The 22,955-nt window shown below is 51.3% G+C and overlaps 7 protein-coding genes across 7 annotated transcripts; 3 read left to right on the forward strand and 4 right to left on the reverse strand.

Annotated features, from left to right (window-relative positions):
- Positions 1-587: 587 nt before the first annotated feature.
- On the reverse strand, positions 588-7,736 carry ALTATR162_LOCUS6051 (uncharacterized protein; the record flags this gene model as incomplete). The annotated part of the gene is made up of 1 exon (XM_043313672.1): positions 588-7,736. The coding sequence occupies one exon, from the start codon at positions 7,734-7,736 to the stop codon at positions 588-590; it is 7,149 nt and encodes a 2,382-aa protein (XP_043169607.1).
- Positions 7,737-8,447: 711 nt separating this feature from the next.
- ALTATR162_LOCUS6052 (uncharacterized protein) lies at positions 8,448-8,924 on the forward strand (the record flags this gene model as incomplete). Its single annotated transcript, XM_043313673.1, has 3 exons — positions 8,448-8,471; positions 8,555-8,668; positions 8,718-8,924. 3 exons carry the CDS (start codon positions 8,448-8,450, stop codon positions 8,922-8,924), a joined length of 345 nt encoding a protein of 114 aa, XP_043169608.1.
- An 898-nt stretch (positions 8,925-9,822) lies between these two features.
- Positions 9,823-12,353, forward strand: ALTATR162_LOCUS6053 (uncharacterized protein; the record flags this gene model as incomplete). The annotated part of the gene is made up of 4 exons (XM_043313674.1): positions 9,823-10,029; positions 10,247-11,088; positions 11,138-11,415; positions 11,467-12,353. The coding sequence occupies 4 exons, from the start codon at positions 9,823-9,825 to the stop codon at positions 12,351-12,353; spliced, it is 2,214 nt and encodes a 737-aa protein (XP_043169609.1).
- Positions 12,354-14,563: 2,210 nt separating this feature from the next.
- ALTATR162_LOCUS6054 (uncharacterized protein) lies at positions 14,564-16,412 on the reverse strand (the record flags this gene model as incomplete). Its single annotated transcript, XM_043313675.1, has 2 exons — positions 14,564-15,174; positions 15,224-16,412. The coding sequence occupies 2 exons, from the start codon at positions 16,410-16,412 to the stop codon at positions 14,564-14,566; spliced, it is 1,800 nt and encodes a 599-aa protein (XP_043169610.1).
- Positions 16,413-16,788: 376 nt separating this feature from the next.
- On the reverse strand, positions 16,789-17,707 carry ALTATR162_LOCUS6055 (uncharacterized protein; the record flags this gene model as incomplete). The annotated part of the gene is made up of 2 exons (XM_043313676.1): positions 16,789-17,328; positions 17,390-17,707. The coding sequence occupies 2 exons, from the start codon at positions 17,705-17,707 to the stop codon at positions 16,789-16,791; spliced, it is 858 nt and encodes a 285-aa protein (XP_043169611.1).
- A 591-nt stretch (positions 17,708-18,298) lies between these two features.
- ALTATR162_LOCUS6056 (uncharacterized protein) lies at positions 18,299-19,462 on the reverse strand (the record flags this gene model as incomplete). Its single annotated transcript, XM_043313677.1, has 2 exons — positions 18,299-19,118; positions 19,182-19,462. 2 exons carry the CDS (start codon positions 19,460-19,462, stop codon positions 18,299-18,301), a joined length of 1,101 nt encoding a protein of 366 aa, XP_043169612.1.
- Positions 19,463-20,786: 1,324 nt separating this feature from the next.
- ALTATR162_LOCUS6057 (uncharacterized protein) lies at positions 20,787-22,831 on the forward strand (the record flags this gene model as incomplete). The annotated part of the gene is made up of 6 exons (XM_043313678.1): positions 20,787-20,966; positions 21,017-21,042; positions 21,096-21,333; positions 21,384-21,650; positions 21,701-22,087; positions 22,142-22,831. The coding sequence occupies 6 exons, from the start codon at positions 20,787-20,789 to the stop codon at positions 22,829-22,831; spliced, it is 1,788 nt and encodes a 595-aa protein (XP_043169613.1).
- Between the last annotated feature and the right edge of the window lie 124 nt (positions 22,832-22,955).

Here is a 22,955-nt window from a genome sequence, read left to right on the forward strand (position 1 = left end):
CCCACTCCTAACGCCATCGCCATTGCTAGAACCAAAGGTCCTGGAACGTAAAAGCAAAACATTAGCTCATCGGTAGGAGATGCGACCGGATTGAAAGAGAGCAGATTAGCAAGCTTGTCAGATACTTGAGTGTAGTATTCAAGTGTACCTTGAAGATGTATATAGCTTAACTTGAAGAGATGTTACGATAGCGTTCCTATACGTCACCCTCAGCCTAAGATATATATATATATTGTTAGGGTAGAGACTACTTAGATGTTCTTATGACAATTCTCATGTGCTCTAAAAGTTCATTGCCAAATACAGACAGGATAAGGGAAAAAGGCGAAGGAACAGAACTCTACGCGTACATCATTAGGATCACATATTAGACAGAACCCAGTTGTCATGTAATTAAAGATATCAGACGCATTTCGCTGAAAGATTATGATACACTATGCACATTTTTGACCCCAATCTCAATCATCGCCCATTCTCCACTATCCATGCAATGAATGATGCGGTACAGAACTCCAATCCTTAGAAACGCCGTGAGATGGTATCAGCCTCTCCAGATGCGCATCTTCTCTTGTTGTACACTACCCCGCTTACTCAAACTGGTTCTCGCGATCGACCCAGACATCTTCCAACTCGGCAAAGTTGTGGAAATGCAATGGTCGGTGTATGCTGTCGTAGAAGCGCACAGGCGTGTCGAGACGCACGTGAACTGGCTTCTTCTCGACAGTACCGAATGTGCTACCCATGAAGCTGTAGTTCCAGATGCCGTTGTCTGGTACCAAGAAGTAACCTCGAATCTTATCTGACAACAGCAATTGGCATTTCTCGCCAAAGCTGGTGCTGAAGCCAGTCGGGTTGTCAGACATGGTGTCCTTGTTCTCAGCACCCCACTTGTAACCGTTGGGGGTAAGAGCCCAGGCAGCGAGTGAGACGGAACCAGGTGTGAAGGAGACGGTCATGGAGACGGTCTTCTTGTCCCAGCTAGCATGCTGATTCATGAGGCGAGCGTGCTGAGTGACATCGCTGGCTTGCATGTATGGTGGCTCGTTACCGCTGACGGTGTGGATGATACCGAGAGGCTCAAGGTTGTCTAGGTACTCGTGCCTGGGCAGTTCCTTGGGAAGCTGAACATCACGGGTGTTGCCGACTTGAGGAATCATGACGATTGTGCTGATCTCCTTGACCTGGTCGTTGTCTGCTGGCGACCTTCCGTAGAGGTAACCAGCAACTTGGACACGGAGATCGGCGATGGTAATGAAACGTTTCAGTACGTTCTTTGGCATAACATAGGTGAAGTGACCTTCCTCCTTGACATCCTCAGAGTTGATGTAGATGTTGTTAGCACGAGTGCGCAGGTTGGAAGTGGCTACAGCCCTCGTCCGCCACTCAGTCTTGGAAGCGAACGATGCCTGCTCGTACTGCGATGTAGTTGTGACAACCATTTCTTCACCGTGAATGTTCTGGGTCTTGGTTGTGACGGCAGTCAACTGCTGTTGCTCCTCCTGCTGCTTGTCGATCTCGGCAGCTTGTTGACGTTGCATCGAAGGAGCTGAGATCTCCATACCTAGAATGATGTCACGGACTTCACTGCTGGTAAGCGATGAAGTGTTGACGTTGTTCTTCTTGCCGTAGTCAAGCAGGATAAGATCTCGGAGTTGAACTTCAACCTTAATCCAATCTTCGTCAGCTAGCGAAGGCCAGATGTGATGCTCCTGTGTGATGACGGTCTTGTCGGGGCGCAACAGTAACTTTGTCTTGTCTTGGTTGACATGCAGGGCACGCAGAATGAGGATCAAACGAGAAAAGGCAGTGTACGAGGAGATCGTCTTAAGCCACTCGTCGTACAGGTTGAAGAGCACCATCTGAGGTCCCGTCGCTCGGAGAATCATGTCACCAAGCTTCTCGACCTTCATAGCCGCCTGGAAGGGGAGTTGCAGTTCCGAGGCACGAATGGAGATGTTAGGGAAGTCGAGCAAGTGTACCTCGAGAGGATCGAGCAGACCCTTACGAGTGACAATGAGCTGCTTCGGCTGCTCTTCCACAGGCAGAGATCGAATGAGAGCCGCCACTTCTTCGGCAGTCTTCCACTTCGCTAATTGACCAAGACGCTTCTGACCAGCCCAGACACTTGTATGGATGATCTTCAAGAACAGCTGTCCAGTGCGAGGATTGAAGATAAAGATAGCACCATTGATAGGCTTGGTCGTCAAGTTACCCTCGAAGGTCTTGTGAATCGTCACACGGTAAACGTTCGTGTCATCGATGAACAACTGGATCTGGTTGCTGAATAGTTCGGAGTAGTTCTGTGAGTTGAGGAACTCCTGAGAACTCTCGGATGCGTACAGCTGGAGACCCTTCCTGATACGCTCACGAAGCACGTAGAGCGCAGGGTTGGCCTTCATGACCTTCGCCATAGCTTGTTGGACAAGTTGCTTCAGACCAGGGAAGTATTGTCCGTACGCGGAGTACAGGTTATAAGCCAGATCGATACCAATCATGAGACCTGTAGCAGACGGGTAGATACTCATGCTGTCCTGGGTGTAGTCGAGGTACTTGGCGCGCACGTATCGCTCGATGTCGTGAGAATCGTAGTCACCGTATCGCAGCTGAACATCGATCCAGAACTTGTTCGTTGTGGTAGCGCTCATGGTGTCCTTGGTGTCGTAAAGCATAGACGGCGGTGATACGCTCCACTTGTGGCTAGCGAAGAGCAGTATATCGGCACAAGAACTGTTCATCTTGTACGACTTTCGAGGATGGATAGTCTCTTTCTGCACAGTCTCAATGCCAAGAGCTTCGAGCTCCTGATCGAAGACCTGGCACAAGTCCATGACGACCGATTCGTGGATCTTCTGCCACAAATGGGCTCGGAAGATCTGGATGAGCGAGATCTTGAGCGTAGGGATCTTGCCGTGTAAGAAGATACCCGTAAGATCTAGTTGAACCTGGAAACCGACGTAGACGTTGGCTCGGTTGATGGTTGGTGACCACCAAAGAGTGAAGCGACGGTTGGGAATCTGGTTGAGACCGGAACGTTGGGCGTTGGTAAGCTTCTTGAACTTCATGGATTCCTCGAAACCTGATGCCTTTTCCCAGAAGAGACCCTCCCACGATGGGAAAGCCGTCGCCTTGAACAATGTATGCTCCAAAATGGTTTCAACACCACCCAGAGCCTGTATTACATCCGTTCTGTAAGCGTTGAGGTTCCATAGCTTACCATCATGGCGTTGGCTTGTCCACCAGAAGGGGTTGCTCTTCATGTGCTGGTAAATCTTGAATTCAGTTCGTGCGCGGAAACCCTTATCAAAGCTGAGGGTACTACGGTCTTTCTGGAACAGAGTGTTGATACGAGGGAGACCACGATCCCAGCTATCCTCCAGATCCTCCAAGGTAAGTCGGCGGTTCTGTTGTTGTGCCTCTTGGCGCTTCTGTGAATACTCCATCCATACACGCTGGGAGTCGACGAACTCGGACTCCCACGGGATAATGTAACGGAAGATGTTAGGAATAAGAGTCTCTTCGTCATGCGACATACCAGCACGGTAGTGCGTAACTCCCGTGTCAGTTTGCTTTGACCATCGCTTATCACTGGTAGGGATAAGAATGTGAGATCCGGAGATCATACCCAGACCACCCAGCTCCTTCGGTGTGTAGAATACAGCAGGAGGGAAACGAGACGGCATCTTCGAGTTCAGACCAATCTTCACACGCGTCTGGATCTTGGTCTCGCACTTGACGATTGTATCAAGTAGGTTGACAGTGGAGACGGCAGCCTCACGGTAGTAGGTGAAGAGCGCAATGAGAGTTGTGTTCCACTTGTTGGCAATCTTCGTGAATGTAGTAGATCCAGAAGACATCAAGATCTGTCTAATGCGGTTGTTGAACTTCTGGATGTCTTCTTCGGTTACCTGCAAGAAAGCATCCGCGGTACGCTCCTTGGTGGAGTTGTCGACGAGCGACCACACACTGTCCTTGACCGGGAATTCGCCAGTCAAGTTTCGGATCTTGGGCAAGATACGGACCTCGAAACCGTTCATAGAGTAGAGCAAGTTAGGGTTGTCGCGACTGTAAACGCTAGCGAAAGTGTCGTCCCATTCAATCGTGGTCACGGATCGTGGTAGGCGGTTCTTGAGATCCCAGAAGACTGCACGACCGAGATTGACATCGTGACGCATCAGCCGCATCCTTGAGTCACGCGGCCAGCACTTCTTGTTCTTGTATCCAATAACGTTCTCGAAGTTAGGGTCCGGGTTCTCAGTCAAGAATCGCTGAATCAGATCGCGGGACTCATCAGCGGTGAACCTGAAGAAGACCCAGATGCGGTCGATGTACCTGGTGTACAATCGGATCGGGTGGCGGACCTCAGTGTCCTTGTCCTTGAACTGCAAGAAATCGTTCGGGCTCTCTGGTGCACCGGCAATCTCGTTCGCGCGCTGCAAACCTAGAAGGAGGATATCCAGCACGAGTCCATAGAATTGGAAGACGAAGCCAGAGAATTGCAGACCACGAATCATACCGTAGGCGTTCACGTGGTTCATGTCCTTGTAGTTAAGTTGCACATTGTTCTTCGCCGTGATGTAGTCGGCCAAGTTGTGGTCCATGATGAGTCGCAACAAACGGTTCAGCATGGTGAGATCGATCTTCTCATAGACCTTCGACAGCTGTGTCTCAATCATGACATTGCACTCTCCATCTTGAGTCTCCCAAACCTTGTCAAGGTTGTTGATACCTTGTGCCCACTTGTACGTCAGAAGAGGCGGAACCTCAGAATCTGAGGGCTTGATCCAAGCTGGGAACAGATGTCGCTGATCAGCTTGGTACCATAGGTATTGATCGAGGTAAGCGTCGGTGATCTTCTCCATGGGCTCAATATCGTAGACGGGATTGATGTTGCTGTAGTTGTCGTTCATGTCGATTCCAACCTCCTTGAAAGCACGCTGTGTGAGCAGGAAGCGCTTGATTCGCGCAAGGGTAGTACCAGGGGAATCGTAAGCCTGTTCAATGAGTGCCAACTCTTCACGCTGACTTTGGTTGAGTCTGCCTTTGACGGAATAGGCCTCCCTAAGGCGCTCCAGGGCCAAAATCAGGATTTTCGTGTCGTGCTTGTACGAAACACTGGGGAAGGGAATTGGTTGGAACTTGCGGGCCTCGAGCCAATGTACCATGGTCGTGTAGATGGCGACAGCCTCTTCAGACGAGACATAGGGACCGTCCTTCATGTAGTTGTGCTGACGCTCCTGTTCGGCCTTGAGCCACAGACGCGTCAATCGTCCCAGGTTCTTCTTAGCCACGGTCTTGTCAACAGTGGCACCTCGCCGAATACGCTCACGGTTGTAATGCGCAACCGAGATCCACCAATCTGCCTTGCTCTTGACGTAACGCAGGATAATGTTTTCAATGGGCGCCGGCAGGCCGGGGACCTTCCAAGGAATGTTACTCTTCCAGCAACGCCATGCTTCTGACAAGTGCTGCAGGACAGTGTTGACCTTGTTCTGTTTGATACCCTCGGGCATCATGTCCATAAGGTCACTCATGACAGCAGCGCGGAGCTCCAAGTCGAAGTGCGATTCGACACGCTGCTTAGTGACAGTCTTCGCAACACCCTTACTATGTCTGCCCTCGAATTGACGGGAGAGCAAGTTACCAAGCCAGCGCTCAAGCAGAGGAATAATACCACGCATAAAGAATAGCCAAACTCTCCAAGCAGGGGCCCAGAAACCACATCCAGGACCCTTACCAACAGGGCCAGAGTTGAACCGGTAGTAGATCAAATGCTTCAGGTCCTTGCAAGAACGAATCTGGTGCATCAGCTTGTACTTGTATCGGTACATACCAGTCAGTTGACCGACGTGGTTGAAAGCGTAGAGGATACCATCAGCAAGTTGGAAGGCGTCGATGTTGCCTAAACGGTACTGGACCTGGGCGTCAACGATAAGCTTTGTTAGCCTCAAAATCTCACGCATGAGATGGAAAGCGTTTCCGAAACGTGACTTCTTGCGCTCCTTGGTTGTGAGAGTCTTTACAGGCTTCAAGTTGAAGTTGTAATCAAGATGCAGATAAGTCAAGTTCTTGCGATGGATGAGCAGGTTCAACATGTTGTAACCTTGTCGGCAGACCTGCAGACCCGCCTCAACCCAATCAATTTTGGTTTGTTGGAAGAACTTGGTGCTCTTGAGTGTTCGCATCAGGTTCTGCTTGTTCTGTGCTTGTGGCGGCTTCTTGTGCAGCTCGTTCAAAACAAACGTCTTAAGCAACTTCTGGTAGGAGACCCGGACCTTTACTGGCTGACCTGCAGGAACGTGTTCAAGGTACCACTGCTTAACTAGCGGAACGTCCTGTGCGCGTACCATGCGACCTGATCGCTTGTCGAATGGATGAGGTGCCCACCATAGTGCGATGGCTGAAGCAGTCTCAGGGGTAGAGAGCTCCTCGTCGGCCATGAAAGGTTCCATCTCTTCTGGCATCTGGAAGTCATCCTCGTCGTCCTCATCGTCTTCACCGAAGACTACATCTTCATGGCTTATGGAGATGTTCTTCGGGGCAACGGCTCTGGATGAGATAGGGTTGATTCCAGGATCGAAGTAGAAAGCTGGCAGATCCGGATCCTCAGCGCGAACGTATACGACCTGCGGGTGAGAGTACCAAGCCAGCTTGACACTTCGCGGCAGGGAGTTGTATAGGTATGGGTACGAGACGCGGTACTCGGTTCGAATAGGAGATCGGAAAATAATGCGGTCGATGGCGTTGAACTCGCCAAAGTCTTCGTCGTTAGGATCGATGTCCTTGTACAAAGGTTCGAAGCGGGGTCCTCCAGGTATCGCGACATTGAGCGCCTTTGCTGTCTGGAAGCTGTCCATGTCAAACATGTGGAAGTAGTTCTTGTCGACAATGTCGCTAAGAAGTTGTTTACTCAGACGATACAACGTGGCCATCTGAGGCAGATCCAAGTTCCATGTCTCGTAGCTAGGTCCATTGACATGTGGGGTATCGAGGAGCGCCCGATGGTCGTAGAACCACTCGTATACGGGGCTGTCTTCGTCCTCGTCGAGCTCCAACTGAATAGGCTCCAGAGGCTCAACGTCTTCGATGTTCTCGGAGTATGATAGTGGCGGCTCTTCGTCATCGAATGGCGGGAAGCGCATGCGCTTGAAATGGCGGCGATCGCTCTTCTCCTTTCTCATGGCCAGCCACATGGCTGCCCATTGTGCGTGGAAGACAGGCTCAATCACACGAGGAACCTCATTGACTAGTGTCAGACATCCGTTGGTGTGGTAGAGGACTTTTACGTCGCGTCTACTCTCCCAAGGCATGGGCATGTTCTCCAAAAGCTTGAGAACGGCATGTGGCATGAACTTGAGCGCACCGAGATAACTTCGCTTGTCCGTAGTGAATTTCTTCTGGGACACATCGCCGATATCCCTAAATACCTTGCGCAAATGCTCTGGGGGTAGATCCGCCTTTTGTGTCTCGACGAATCCTGCCTTGCGCTTCTCACCGAACCTCTGGCGCTGTTGCCGTAACCAGTCCTTCTTCTTCTGTGCAAACTTGGCGACTTGCGGATCGAGTGGTGGTCGCATCCCGGGAGGGCCTGCGGACGCACCTGGTGGTCCAGGAGGGGGCGGCGGCGGCGGAGGCGCATATCCGGAGCCTGGAGGGCCTGGGGGAGGTGGTGGTGGCGGCGCGAACCCAGAACCTGGAGGACCTGGTGGAGGCGGCGGCGGCGGTGGAGGAAAAGCCATATTGACTGAAATTAGGAAAGGAAATCTGGTGTCGTTAGAAGGGATGAAAACGCGAAACTGAAATTATTACGCGCTTCTTATGTCGAAGTTTGGAAGCATAGGAGCTGTGAGGCTCCCGCAGAACAAAGAATTAAAGAGGACTACCAACCTTTATAACGCGATCGCAATGCTATACTGGACTCGTAGATTGAGCACAGTTGGTCGCGCGACAAGCTGAGGAGTCGGGCCCTGAGCTTTTGCGGACGGCGCCGCGGTCGAAGAAGGGGAAGTCGCGTCGGCGCGTGGATGTCCAGACTATCTCCAGAAGCTCGAAAGTCGAATTATTGGCGGTGCACACAAAGCAGAGATACAACCTCCGCGCGTTGTGTGAAGTGGCGATGGAGATGTTCTCATGGCATAGTCTAGTGAATCTTCTTGCGAGGCCCCAGCGCACGGCCCGTAGTCACGTGATGGTGGGTCTGGAAGTTCCTTGTCTAGCGTGCTAGCGCAGGTCGGCTAACCGAGCACACCACAGATTTTCGTCGGTCTCACTAACCAACGACGACAACAGTGGTAAGCAAGCTCGCCGTCCTGCGAATTTCTTCGACGATACTAACACAGATTTTTTAGACCCAGGTACGATTCTTGCAATCCGAAATATATCCTCCGACAACAAATCGCTCACACGCACAGCAGACAATCGCCCACTGATTCCCCGGGAAATCTATCACAATGCCGTCCAACAGACTCACCTACGTACGTCGCACCGCAAACTCGAGCGCTGGAGGAGGCGATTCAGGATCTTGGAACTGCTAGGACTGTAGACTAACACTGGGCAGAGGCGTCGCGCCCCCTACAACACCAAGAGCCAGAAGGTCCGCGTCATCAAGACCCCCGGTGGTGAGCTCCGTTACCTGCACATCAAGAAGAGGGGTACTGCCCCCAAGTGCGGTGTAAGTTAGACCTGGAAGGATGTCTAGGCTTGTTGTTGACAGTTCCTAGGACTGCGGTACCAAGCTCCAGGGTGTCCCAGCCCTCCGCCCCCGCGAGTACGCCCAGGTTTCCCGCCCCAAGAAGACCGTCCAGCGCGCCTACGGTGGATCGCGATGCGCCGGCTGCGTTCAGGACCGCATTGTCCGTGCTTTCCTGATCGAGGAGCAGAAGGTCGTCAAGAAGGTGCTCAAGGAGTCCCAGCAAAAGAAGCGTTAAGCGGTTGCATTGAGTGAAGGGGTTTAGCATGTCAAAACTGGGTCTTCGGTGTTCATGTGCATTATGGGCAGTCTCCTGGTTCGGTCGGCTTTTACGATATCAAGACGATTTCTACGTCACTCCGCCAGGATGTAGCTGAGTAGGGTCACGAATACATCCACAAGCTACACGAGAAGTTTCCCGACGAACACTGTACTGTGACGCCATGATAGGGTCTTGGTGGCTTGAGTGCTTTTCCAATCTCGTATCCCACGTGCCTGAAGTCCTTTAGCCTGCACATGACGGCGGGAAAATGCGAGAGATGAATTTTAGCCAACATGACCTGATGAGCCTACCACCGTACTCAGATTAGCCATGTCACTGTAGTTCGGCATGTTCTACTTTCGTCCAATACATTTGCTGACGAGATCATTGTTGGAAGCTTGAAGTTTATAAATGCAGCATGATCACATACCCTCAGCGCACACTATTGTAGAGTCAGTCACGGATATGTCTTTACACGTAAATGCGAATAATTCAGAAACCAGTTTGTGACGCGTATAATAACTCGGATACTGTCGGTGGAGACTACCTGAACGAGGCTGGAGTGGCGCGATTCAGCATGGGTTCCCAGGCTGTGATTGGAGAACAAGGGCCAATTCTGACAAGCTCGCCCGCGCCTTGGAGCCCACAGTTCAGCGGCTTCCTGCAGGAGCTTGCAGCTTGCGATAGCAGTCGAGGCGCGCATGCCCAGGTGATCAAGTGAGTCTCCCGCGGCATTGGAGTCAGAGCCGTGGCCTGGCAGCTGGTCAAGATTCGCACGCGCTTGCGGCCTCGGACTCATACCAGCTGGACCCCCACTTCCACCTACCCTCACAACCTTAATTCCCTGCGATATCGGTCGGATATGTCAAGCAATATGCTGCATTCCATGTCACCAACGACGCCAGGACTACCAGGCCTACCGCATCCCTTCGCCAGCCCCAACAGCACACATACGCGAGGATTCAAGCGCTCGGCATCTAGCGACGACGAAGAAAATGGCGACGGTGATACGCGGCCCTCGTCGTCATCGCGGCGCAATACCGCGGTGAAGCGCGCTTGCAATGAGTGTCGCCAGCAGAAAGTAAGTACTTTTTGTATATGACGCCACAAAAGAATACGCGCATATAGAGGAGCTCAGTCTCAGTCCTGAGTGCGCCCGTTTATGCTCGGCCGTGCTCAGTGCGTGTGCCATTCAGCGACGATTCACATCTTTCGAGATGCGCTCTACATGCGCCTATTACCAACGATGAGCTGTCAGACGTCAATGTTTCACGTTCCCGCTGACAGTGCTTTTGCAGCTCAAGTGTAATGTCCAACAAGACCCCTTCGTCAGTTGTGCGCGATGTCAGAAGCAGAACCTGCGATGCGTAATCGAACCCAACTTCAAGCGTGTCGGAAAGCGCAATAGAAATGCCGAGATGGAGAAGGAGATGGAGTACTTGCGTGAGCGACTCGCCATGTATGAGGGCCAATCCACGCCGAACCAGCCAGTCTTGAATGCTCCTCAGCAAGCATCAGACAACCACGGCTTCACTCCCGGCCCGGTCCCCAAGTTGGAGGATGAAGCATTCCTACAAACACAACATACACAAGTGGCAGCGACGTCTCTGCTGGACTTGCGCAGCGGTTCGCCCATGTTCTTCTCGCTTGGTGCGGGCGAAGTGCGACTGGGTCATAGCGAAGTCAACGAGCTCTTCACAGAGTACTTCCAGCTCTACCATCCATTCTTGCCATTCCTAGATCAAGTGCGCTCGCCAGAGGAGTATTACTCGCAGGACCACAAGCTGCTGTTCTGGGCTATAATCGCTGTCGCGGCACGGCGTTATGGACCACGGCCGTCTCTGCTGAAGGATCTCTCCAAGCCGCTGAGTGATCTCATCTGGGACTCGATTCGAAACCAACCGAACCACCACGTAGTCAAGGCGTTATGTCTGCTCTGTACTTGGCCACTTCCGGCAGAGCGTACAGTAACAGACCCAACCTTCATACTATGCGGCGCCATGATGCAGGTTGCCATGCAGATTGGTCTGCATCAGCCAACACACCCAGACGATTTTTCTAGGACAAGGATGCAGCTGCGGCGTGAGGATATACACGATCGGCTGCGAACGTGGGCTGTTTGCAACATTGTTGCTCAAACGTGAGTTTGGTACTATTGGCAGTTTATTGCGGAAGCTTACATGTTGCAGGGTGTCTACAGGAAACGGACAGCCTTCGATAACGCTTTACGATTCGACCCTGGACTTCAAAGTAGACGACGAAGAGCACATGCGCATAATACCACCAACGCTGTTTGTCCGCCTGCGCCAGGAAATGGCGGCGAGCAGGATCAATAAGCTCCTATACTCTGCCAACAGCCATCGCTTTGCAGAAGGTGCCGCGATAAGCTACATGAGCCTTGAAGCAGATCGCCTGAAAGAAGAGCGTGTGAAGGAAGAAAATAGCTCCCTTGACGGAGTGGACAGTGGTATGTCTAACAACCTCAATAACATTAGATATCCCTCTGACTCTTGAGCAGGCTTGGAAGAACTATATCACTATGCTGTCTCACTACATCTCCACCTATACTCATTCTTCAGTCCGGAACTTCGCCTCGAACGGCGAGACGATCTTGTCGCATTGTACTTTGCCGCAACGGCCTACCTCGAGCGCGTCTTCAAACTGCAGCGGGAGGGCAGGCTACTCTACGTTCCGTACTACGTCATGCAGATGGCTCTTGCGGCTGGGTTTGCGTTGCTCAAGCTCCTCAACTCAGACTTCGCCAGCAAATTGCCCGCGGACAAAGGTCGCCAGTTCGTTCTACAGACTGTGGATGCGTTGAGGAAATCCAAGGTGTGGGCTAACGATCTCTTGGATCGATTTGCAGAAGTGTTGGCGCAACTATGGAAGGAGAGTTCCCGTGGACGCAGCCTACACAGCCTATCACAATCGCCATCTATCAGCAACTCTGGGATGAATTCCATGTTCAACCATCACAACCAGCAGCAACACCAGCAGCAGCAGAGTCAGAGGCGGGGTAGTACTGGTATGTTGGATGATCCTCTCGGCCTAATCATTCGCAGTCGAATGAGCATGAGTGTGGTATTTGACTGCGCGTGGCGTTGGCGAGAGGCTCAGGTCAGTGGTGCTGCGGAACAACTCGAAAATACAGTCATGACAAACCCCACGAACCCGGACTCTTCAAGCAACTCGACACCACCCCCTGGCGTCGTTGTCGAGAATCCAGCTCATACCCTCCCCAACTTCAATCCACACATCAATACGCTGAGTATGCCTCTCCAATTGACGAACGGTATGGCTAGCGCGAATAGTTTCGAAATGTTCGACTCAGTCTCGTGGCTGCTAGATACCCAGCCAGATTGGACGTACGGTAGCGGGAACTTTGGGAACGACTTTGGTGTTTAGCCAGCTCAATAACGTAATGCCTAGTCGGATACTTCATGATCATTCCAATCTCTAGTATTATTCGGGGTGGTCAGTGTCTAATTTGCGATTTGCCTCTTTATTAGCGTGGCGTTTGGGGTTTGCCAGTGGGAAGATTTTGCTTTGAATATCATATTTTTACTGCTCTCCCACTGTTTCTGATAAACCTAAAAATGTACTTAGAAGGTATTCGTTATGGTTTCCTGGCAAGGTATGCACAGTGTATCATATGTGTACACTTTTAAAGTAAACATTTAATATAGGCATAGTTCGCCTATTTTCAATCAATTTCATGATACTCCGTATGAGAAAGCTCATTATCTTTAAGTCGTAACCGCTTATGACAACACACCCTAAAGGCATACACCATCCTTGACCAGTTAGAATACTAACGTGGAATTCTGCGTATACCTTCAGGGTAGCTTTTCATATTGCACCTGCCTAAGCATGCTCCACTCACTCCTTCCACAGCATCCCGCGACAACTACGGAAAACCACTTACCTCGGAACAGCGTCTGGCCTACATGACCACATCACCAGGTTTCACGGCACATCGATTCAGTCACGAATCCACGAAACCGAAGCTCCACACCACCATGTCGTCCACCTCGCCCTCGCCGGTTTCCATCACCAGTACTCTCCGCGACTGTCGCACTTGGGTCCTGAAAACTCATATCATAATCCACATACTCATACTCAGCACCGCGGTTTTTCTCCTAATGCAACTCATATCGCATACGACTGCTGTAGAAGAAGTCGAAGCTTTTGATATGCCGCCGGGTTGGAAGAAGATGTTTGTGAGGCAGTTGATGGAGGGGACGAAGGTGTTTAGTTGGGTGGCGGTTTATCTGCTTGTGAGTTTGCGGGTACACTGTGCGATGGGACTGTGATCGAGACCTGAGATAAATTTGGGGCGGCAGAGATAATGATTAGATGTCGTGGGTGTTGACATGATAATAGGTACCGATGGATACATTGCACGCATTGTTGTGCATAGGGTGGCATCTAGATCAATCACATCCGGTGCGAAGGAGGAGGATTGTAGGGAGGAGGCGCAGGGCTACCAAGAGATGGTTGGATGGTATATGGCAGAGTCTCAAGGCATGGCGGCAACAACCTCTTGAATCGTTTGGAACAAGAGATGGAAAGGGTGACTCGCAAAAGCCCGCACACGATACGGAACGCCATTCAACACAACAGCAGCCTATATCTACTCAAAACTGCACATCTTCTCACTCGATAGATACCTCGGACATCACGCCATCATCACCTTCTCTCCCCGGTCCGCATACATACCACCCCCTCTTACAACCGACTCATAGACCCCTAACCCACCACATCCTCCTCGCCGTCTGGGACATAATCATGCTTCTAACCCTCTCCTCCCACATCTACATCTACACGGCCAATATCTATCCCAGCCTCGCTTTCTGCTACGAACACGACTACCCTTTGTGGCATTTCAGACCCAACTCGCTCACACTGCAGCAGCGTTGCAAACGCATCAACTGGAGCATACACAGCGCCGGGGGCTGTTCGGCAACTGGAGCCATGGTGCTAGCTGTGTGGCATGTCTGCGCGCTGCTAAGTAGACTATGGGGTGTTTTGGACAAAAGATCGGTGGGTGGGTTAAGCAATGGAAGATTCAGAAGGTTGAAAACCAAGTTACGGGCAAGAAGGGAAAGGGATGCTGAGATGGGTGTTGATATGTTGGATTGGCAACATCTACCAAGAGATGTAGATGTAAGATCGAGGAGTACGAGGAGAAGCGCCAGGTCTGGGGCGTTGACTGGCACGGACGACATACCGAGGCGTTTACCAACAGTAAGCCAGGAGGAATTGGGGACTGGGATGAGGCGGAAAGGGAGGAGGGAAGAGAAGGGTAATGGCAGTAGTAGTCGTGATAGAAAGAAGGAGGTCGGAGGTAGTAGGTGGAGTTGGAGGAGTGAGGGGTTCTTTGAGTGTCTGGCTTAATTGTGGAGTCGAGATTGGTAGGATGTCTGGTAGATGTTTATTACGCAGACTTTATCATAACAGATTATGGAACCGACCAAAGTGAAGTAGATAATCAATGAATTGACGCCATATCTGGATAGTCTCTATCGACCGGTATCTCCCATAACCTTACATTTCAAACGCCAAATGTCAAACCGTGCCAAAAAGAATAATGCTGAAGGGCCTCGACTCAAGAATCAATGTCCACACCCACACGCCTCTCCATGAACAACACCACTGTCACCTCTCTTCTTGAAGTCGCCTCCATAACTTGCCAAATGCGTCTGACCATCCAATCTTTGCCCCTCCTCGGGCACTTTGCCCATCCAGCTGACCTCTGTGCCATTCACACCGAGTACAGTCAACCCAGTACCCTTCTCCCTGAGCTCTTTGGTAACCGATTCAACATCGACACCCAAATAGTCCCTCAAGAAGTCACCGACTTCAGTGTTCTCGTGATTACCCACAAGTGCCATAGCGGCCTTGGGATCAGAGGAGTAAATGTTGACGTCTGCACCGCTGTGACCGTGAGTCGACCAGCCAGTCTGCGAACGCCGGGAAACCATATCTGCGTATTGGTACAAAGCAGTGATGGGATCAGCGACAAGGTCTGAGACTTCCTTTTCTGTGTAGTCGTAGATGCCGAGACCAGATGTGATGGATTCGCGTACAAAGTCAGCCTTCTCGTCGGCGGACGGGGAGGTGAGGAGGTGCTTTGTGTATTCAAGGGCGAGACGCTCGGCAGAGTGGGACGCGTTTGCGAGGGGAGAGGGGTACCAAAGATATTCGGGGTAGGATGCGTGGAGCTCTGTCAATTGTTAGTAATGGTTGCTATCATAGATGTTGAGAGAACGTACGACGAGCAGCAGCCAGACCACCAGTCTCGTGGTCTGATGTCGAGACCATGACGGTCTGGGTTTCCTCGTTCTTGATGAAATCCAGCACACTCGTAAAGGCCCTGTCGTATGCGAGGACCTCGTGTACTTGAGCGGCAGGGTCGTTGTGGTGGCCTGCGTGATCAATCCTGGATCCCTCAATCATGAGAAAGAAGCCTTTGTCGCTATCCCTTGTCGCATCACTGAGCGCCCTCATGGCAGCCTCGGCCATCTCGTGTAAACTCGGATAAACGTCGTTCTCGTTGCGGCGGTCGATTTCGTACGGGATATCCGTTTCGGCGAAGAGTCCCAGCATTGGCAAGTCGAGACTAGCACCTCCCTTCAAGTTGTCAAAGCCTGCGCGGTCAGAGATGTAGTTGAATCCGTTCTGTTTCGCCAGATCCACAATGTCCCTGTCATCCGCGCGACAGCTTGAGTCGACAGTCGAGTTGGGCAGGAAGTGGCATCGTCCGCCTCCGAACATCAGATCGACGACACGTCCAAGTGGGTAGTCTCCAACCATTTGTTCTGCGATACGGTCTTCTTCTGATCGCATATTGACATGAGCTGCAAAGCAGGCCGGCGTCGCATCCGTGATCCTCGTGGTAACCACAAGACCCGTCATGTATCCTGCTTTCTTCGCCGCTTCCAGCACCGTTCCGCAGGGCTCGTGATCGGGTGTTACGGAGATCGCACCGTTGTAGCTCTTCTGCGCACATGAGAATGCCGTCGCGCCCGCCGCGGAATCGGTAATAAGAGAGGAGGCAGACCGAGTCCGCGACTGTCCGATGAGGTGCTGGTCGATAACGAGTTGCTCATTGAAGGGTGCACCATTCTTGTATTGCATGAACGATCTTGTGAGTGACAGGGAGGTAGGTCCCATGCCATCAGAAACCATGAAGATTAGGTTCTTCTTCCCACTCGCATGCGAAGTCTTGGAGTCGGAACCTGTCCTTTGAAAGATGACGGCGAGCACGATAACGGCAGCTGTTGCGATAACTGCCCAGACAAAAAGACCAATCTCCCTCCAGAATTTCCATGATCGCGACCCTTCTTTCTCCGTACGTGCTATTCGCTGGCCTGTGAGCAAGGCATCTTCTTCTGCAATGTCGCGATCTCCGCTGATGTCCGAGGACGCGCGATTTGAGAGTAGAGGGCGAGTGCCGGACATCATCGCAGACGTCAAAAGCAAAGGCACACTGCGATGGGAAATACAAGGGCTGTAAGTGGACTAAAAGAATGTTGGGTATCTCAAGGGAACATGGCGTGGAGTGTGGAGTCAAGCAGTCACTTGGACAAGTCGGTTAGGAGGCCACGAGATGTCGCGCCGGCTGATCGTCATGAGGGTGGAACGCTTGCGGGAACGTGCGTCTTGGCGCTAGGGATAGTATCATCTGAACTTGAGGCATGACAGCTCCTACAGAGGCTACCAAAAAGTTACCCAAGTTGCCTCAAGTGGAACTTTGCTAAGATTGTGCACGTCAGAGAAAAGGATGTCTTTGGCATAGACGAAGACTATTCCGCCTTTCACATGTCAAGCAGTAGCCTCAACCACTTTTCCATCCCCACCCAACAACCCCATCGAACTCCATTTCCATCTCACCATCCTCCCCAGTCTCCTCTTCTACGATCCCCTTCATAGCATCACTCAGCTCTTCCAGAATGCCATCTCGCTCTTCCTCCCACCAAGTCTTTACCACAAACTGTAGCGGAAACTGCATACTTCCCATGAAATCCTTGGGCGCCCCAGCGCGTACGCCTTCCGTCTGCGTGGATGTGTCTACTTGCTGTAATCCCACAGCTTTAAGTTGCTGTACCACATACGATCCGGCAGCCCAGGGTCCGCAGAATGTCTCTTGGAGCTCCTTGTGCGAAGGTGAGTACGGCTGTGGCGTGTTCAGGAGCGCGATACTGCGAGTGAGGAGACTATGCCAGGGCATGGCAGACCATGTTGCTACTGCTATGAATCCACCTGGTCGCAGGAGAGAATACAGGTGCGAGAGTGTCTGTTCTGGGAGCATGTTAAGGGCGAATGTAGTGAAGATGTGCGTAAATGAGGACTTGGGGAGAGCTTGGGTGAAATCAACCTTCAAGAATGCGTCAGTACCAGAGACAGTGTTGGGGATTTTGTAGGAAAAAGGAACTCACGTTTCCATCCACAACCTTTGTCTCCAAACCCATCCACCCTTGCTTCTCTCCTCGCGCTTTTAAGAACTTCAACATCGGCGGACTGATATCAGTGCCTAGTACCTTCAGCTGCCCCCAATTTTTCTTTGGTATCGTGTCATAGAGTTCCTGCACCATAACTCCAGTTCCACACGCAAAGTCGAGAACATTTGCTTCAGCTCCTGAGTTGAGATGTGCAGCTATGCCTGATCGCTCGATGATGGTTTTGGCGTAAGGGCGAGTAGCGTTCTCGGCGTTCTTGTACTTCTGCGCGGCTTCGGCTTCAAGGAAGTTGGCCATGGTGCGTCTAGATGTAGGAGACACAGGTACCCGGGAGTAACATGAGCTGATTGAGAATTGAAGTTCGAGGCTTCGTCGAAATCGGTGTGCTGTGCGTGATACCTCCAACATAGGCGCATGCATCTTATATAAACACGATACTAAAGCACCATCGAATGCGGTTGCGGTCTGAACCTTGCTGTTTAGGCTCAATGCATACCAGCAAATGGACGGTCGCTTTCGATTGACTCACTGTCCATGACTGATTTGATGCTCACAAATGTCTCCGAGTGGAGTTCTTCGTCGTTCCGGAGACTTTGTACGACAGGCCACCGGAGAATTAAAGCATCGGAAATTGAGCTCTCAGCGAATGTTGACAAAGCCCATCAAAGGCGCCAGACCCGGGTCGTCTTCCGTATCAATAGGTCAAGAAAGAAGGTGCTGATGAAAACTGTATTTGAATATATGGGTATACCTTTTCGATCCTCCATGCAAATGCTGACAACCAAAAACTCCGCGCTATGCCTGTTGGGTGAAGCTTGTAAGTTTGCTGTGTAAACAGCTGAACTTTCCCTACAAGAGACCTTTACGACCTGATGTGTTCTGAAGTGTCTAAATTTCCTCAGATGTGGTCTCTAGCCACTGGCCAAAGTATACGCATGTTCTTGCTGAAATCTCACCCTCATCCCCGCAAAGATCGAAGACTGGGCAGTTACCACATGGTGCATCGACAAAGCCGTTGTAGACCTTGGTATCAGTGGCTCGTAATACAGTCCGATAGTTGGTACCAGATATCTTCTCGAGCCGGTCGTCAAGAACCATCATCTCCAACAACTGCTCCATGTCGTCCTCCCGTACAGTCTTGCCTCGCAGGATCTCTTTCGAATTGAGCCATTGGGCCACAGAGGCAGCTGTTGGGTACTGTGGGTTGTGTCGATGAACCAACTTGGACGTGTTTGGGTCTCTAGATGGGTTGTAAGGCTTCACGGCCGGCGCTTCCTCTATATCTCGTACAGCGCCCAATACTTCGGCCTTCTTTTGAGCGATAGCGGCCGTCCTGTCGCCTGTTATCTCATAGTCGTTCCAGTTTCCAGGCACCTTGATGCAGGTTTCGTTCTCCACATGCTGGGCAACGATACCCGATATTGTGTCGATCAGCGCGGTGTCGAAGTCACCCTCGGATTGCCACGGTCCACCCGCAATATCTTCCGATGGCTTCAGATGCTTCAACAGGTACATCTTCCGGTTCGGGAACTTGACACTCATGACTGACTGCACCAAGTCCTTTGACTCCAAGCTTTTGAGACATTTTGTAAGAGTCTGTTGTGTAACGTTGGTCTTCGCCCGCAGGGCTTTCGACCAGATACCGTCGGCCTGTACTTGATCGATATGGTGGTAGAGGAGACGTTCGTCGGGTGTAAGTCGTCGCAGTCTGAAGAAGGCATGATTGTCAGAACAGCTCAGGCATATCGATTCCTACAAAATCTACACATACTTGTCGGCGTCTTCTCTTGTCCGTAGTTTCCAGCATGGGTCGCCCTCGAACGTCATGAGCTTCAAGAGATGGCGATCACAGAGCTCTTGTAATAGCACTGTTAGCTGAGCCATGGTTTCCGCCACCTGCATATTCGAGAGATCGCGCTGGAAGAAGATTTGGCCCGCAGGCCGTTGCGCGCATTTCTCGTACAGAGCATCGGCGGGGCTGATGACTTCGTTCACGGCGGTCTCGACAGGTTCCTCTTTCGGTGCCGGCGACGGCGCGACTGCTGAGGCCATATTGTGTGTTATTCAGCGGATGTGGTGTTGCTGGTGGATTATATGAGTATCACGAGTTGTCGCGAGTGAGTTCAAGTCGCGACATGTGAATCACCAAAAGTTTTGAGTGGGGACCGCGGCGAAGGACGCCCAATCACGTTTCTGTGGCGCAAGCATCTGCTAGCGGTCCCCCATTGTTCCAAGTTTACTCTTAGACACGATTGCTACATGTAAATGAATGTAGCAAGCACATTGCATATTTTGCATTTCCAGGAATATTGCAGCTTCACCACTCATGGTTTGTTGTCCATCTGGCGGCATCCTTACCTTGTTCCCCATGGGACGCGAATGCGGGGAATATGACACCAACCCTCCAACCTCCTCGTGTCGCTTACCCTAGACTTCAATATAGTGCATCGATGAAATGTTCCGCATCGAGGTACATACGGGTAGGGCGCCGTCAATGTCCCTGTCACGCGAGTTTCATCATCCACTATGCCGGCATCGACCATCACATTGACCAACGTAGCGCGGACGTCCAAATAGTGCGAGCCGATTAGAAAGGGGCCCTTGAGGATCTGGGGCAGCTGAAGCAGGACATTAGAGTCCAGACCCCGCATCTGTGTCCCGCTAGATCAGAAATATAACCCGGTTAACGACTGTCGAAGGAGGGCCGGACACACTACTGCACGCGGGAAACGTTAGACGATCACTCGTTTATTCATTCGAGCGATCGGGGACCATGCAACCACGGACTTTGGAACAGGTTGTCGTGCAGTAAACATTGTATACTCACTATGTACAGAAGTCTGCTGGGCAATTATAACGCTTACATGCTGTAATATCTTATAGCTAGTTATCTGCATGAGTTCTTTTGCGCAAGGGCAGGCCTACGGGACTTCCGGATACCTTCACCCGGACACAGCCCAGATGTATCTCTTCGATAAACTCAGCCTCTACCGACTACCCCCGAAGCGAGAGCTTCCGCTTGTTGTCGCCAAGGCACGTGGATCTAGCTTGCGCGTAACATTCTGGCCCCATGTAGACGTCCGAAATACCAATCGACATAGGACGACTTGTCCCTATGTAGACAAGTAGATCATTACTCCAGAATTCGAAAACATAGCGCATACATGACAGTGTCTCCCGGCTATCTGGAACCTGCCTCACCAAGCGTTTACTCCACATGAATCTGGGGACCCCAGATTTAGGACCCATGATTCGTGGGCAACTTGTGGATGATAAAGATAACCCAGAGCCCAGTATGGTTGCACAGCTTTAGTCTTTGCGTTTCTTACGCATCCTTCCACATAGTCTCCCAACGTCAAGCCAACGTCAAACCAGCATGGCTGAAGAAAAACAGTATCGCGAAGAGGTTACGACTGATCCCAGTCTCACCCATCAGCACACTGCTAGCAGTCATGGCCTCCACCATGATCATGTCGCTCAAGAAGCCCTTGGCGGACATACTGCTGATCTGGGCAAGTCGTACTTCACAAGCATAAACTTTATCGGCACTGTAGTGGTGAGTATTTACGACAATCATTTCTGGGGACACCTGCTTACAACGAAAAGGCAACATGTCTAGCGCAAATATCTGGGTATGTCCTTCTCTTGAGCACAGTGTACAAAGAAGCTACTAAAACATATCCAGTTACTTGGGATGGGTTCTTCCTGCGAACACACTGAGTCTCATCAACGCCGCGATTGGACCATCACCCGACATTATCTGGGTTGGCATCTCATGGACAGCTGGATTCGCCATCGGCTTCACACTTGTCGGTCGGTTGTCGGACATCTTCGGTCGTAGATGGTTCTTCATCTGCTCGTCAATACTTGGTCTCGTTGGAAACATCATCGGAGCAAGTGCACAAAGCATTAATATGCTGATCGTACGTTTCCGCAACTACGGGATGTGTGGATGATGCTGACGCTTTTTAAGGCAACGAACTCCATCAACGGGCTCGCCGCAGCCGGCCAGCTCTCGTTCCACATAATCCTTGGAGAGCTCGTTCCCAACTCTCTTAGAGGTCCTGTGAACGCTTTCGTGCTATCGACATCAGTCCCATTCGCCGTGTTTGGTCCTCCAGTCGCACGGTCCCTCTACCAGACCACTGAGCTACAATGGAGATGGTGCTACATCCTTGGGTGCATTGTCAACGTACTTGCAATCGTTCTCTACTTCTTCTTCTACTTCCCACCAACATATGTAAGGAAGTCTCATTGAGGCAATGCTAAGCATCTGGCTGACAAACATAGGAAATGCTTCACGTCGGTGGCAAATCGAAACTAAAGCAACTTAAAACTCTTGACTGGATAGGCATCTTCTTATTCTCAACCGGCCTCGTTGTCTTCCTAATCGGTCTGAATTGGGGTGGCTCCGCATATCCATGGAAGAGCGGGCACGTACTGGGAGCACTATTCGCTGGTTTTGGTACTCTAGTCGCTTTCTGCTTCTGGGAGGCATACGCCCCAGGACTGGAATACCCACTCATTCCCTTACGACTGTTCAGGAACATTGAGTATGACGCCAATGTTGCTTGTGCTAGTTTGGCAGCCATCGTCTACTATGCGAACTCAATTATCTGGCCTACAATGGTCTCTTCGCTTTTCACGACAGATATCACTAAGATCGGATGGCTCTCGGTAGGTCTACGATACCTACATCAACACGGGTATCTTTTCGCTAACAACACATAGTGCGCCGTTGGTGGTGGTCTTCTCCTCGGACAAATACTCGGGGGCGCTGGTGTCCGCTATCTTCCGCGGATGAAGATTCAAATGACCGTCGCAGCAGTCTTCACCACAGCGTTCGTCGCCGCTGTCGCTGCCTCGGACGAAACGACAGAAGACCGAACAACCGCATTATTGTTGATCGGCACCATCGCTGCAGGCTACATCGAGAACCTCACACTATCCAGTACCGCATATCTCTGGGATCCCGCTGACATCGGTCTGGTAACTGGCGTCATGGGTGCCATTCGAACTGGTCTCTCCGCGATAGCTACGAGCATGTACTCCTCGATCCTCGCGACTGAATCAGCCAAGTACATTCCTCAAAAGGTCATGCCTGCTGTGCTCGCTGCGGGTCTTCCTGAAACATCAATTCCTACCCTGTTGGCTAGTATCGCACTTGGCGATTTCAGCGCCGTACCTGGCATCTCGCCCGAGATCATTGCGGCAACAGTTCAGGCTGTGAAGAGCGCATATGCGTTGTCATTCCGAACTGTGTATCTCTGCACGCTCCCTTTTGGCGTCCTTCTCATTGTCGCTGCGTTACTTTCACCAAATGTGGAGCAGTACCTTACAGATGAGGTTGCGAGGAAGATGCATGCTAGGGGTGATGAGAAGGGTGATCAGGCTGTGATGAAGGAGGTTGCCGATGCGTAAGTTGTGGGCGACCGTGAGTACAGCTGTTTGAACAAAGCTCAGTTCCGTTTATTTAGTTATTGTAATGCAACGTCCTTCTACTCATGAGCCAACTTTGTGAAGTCAATAATCGCCCAGAAGTCTC

This window comes from Alternaria atra (genome assembly GCF_907166805.1).
Source record: "Alternaria atra isolate CS162 genome assembly, contig: 25, whole genome shotgun sequence".
Classification (NCBI taxonomy): domain Eukaryota; kingdom Fungi; phylum Ascomycota; class Dothideomycetes; order Pleosporales; family Pleosporaceae; genus Alternaria; species Alternaria atra.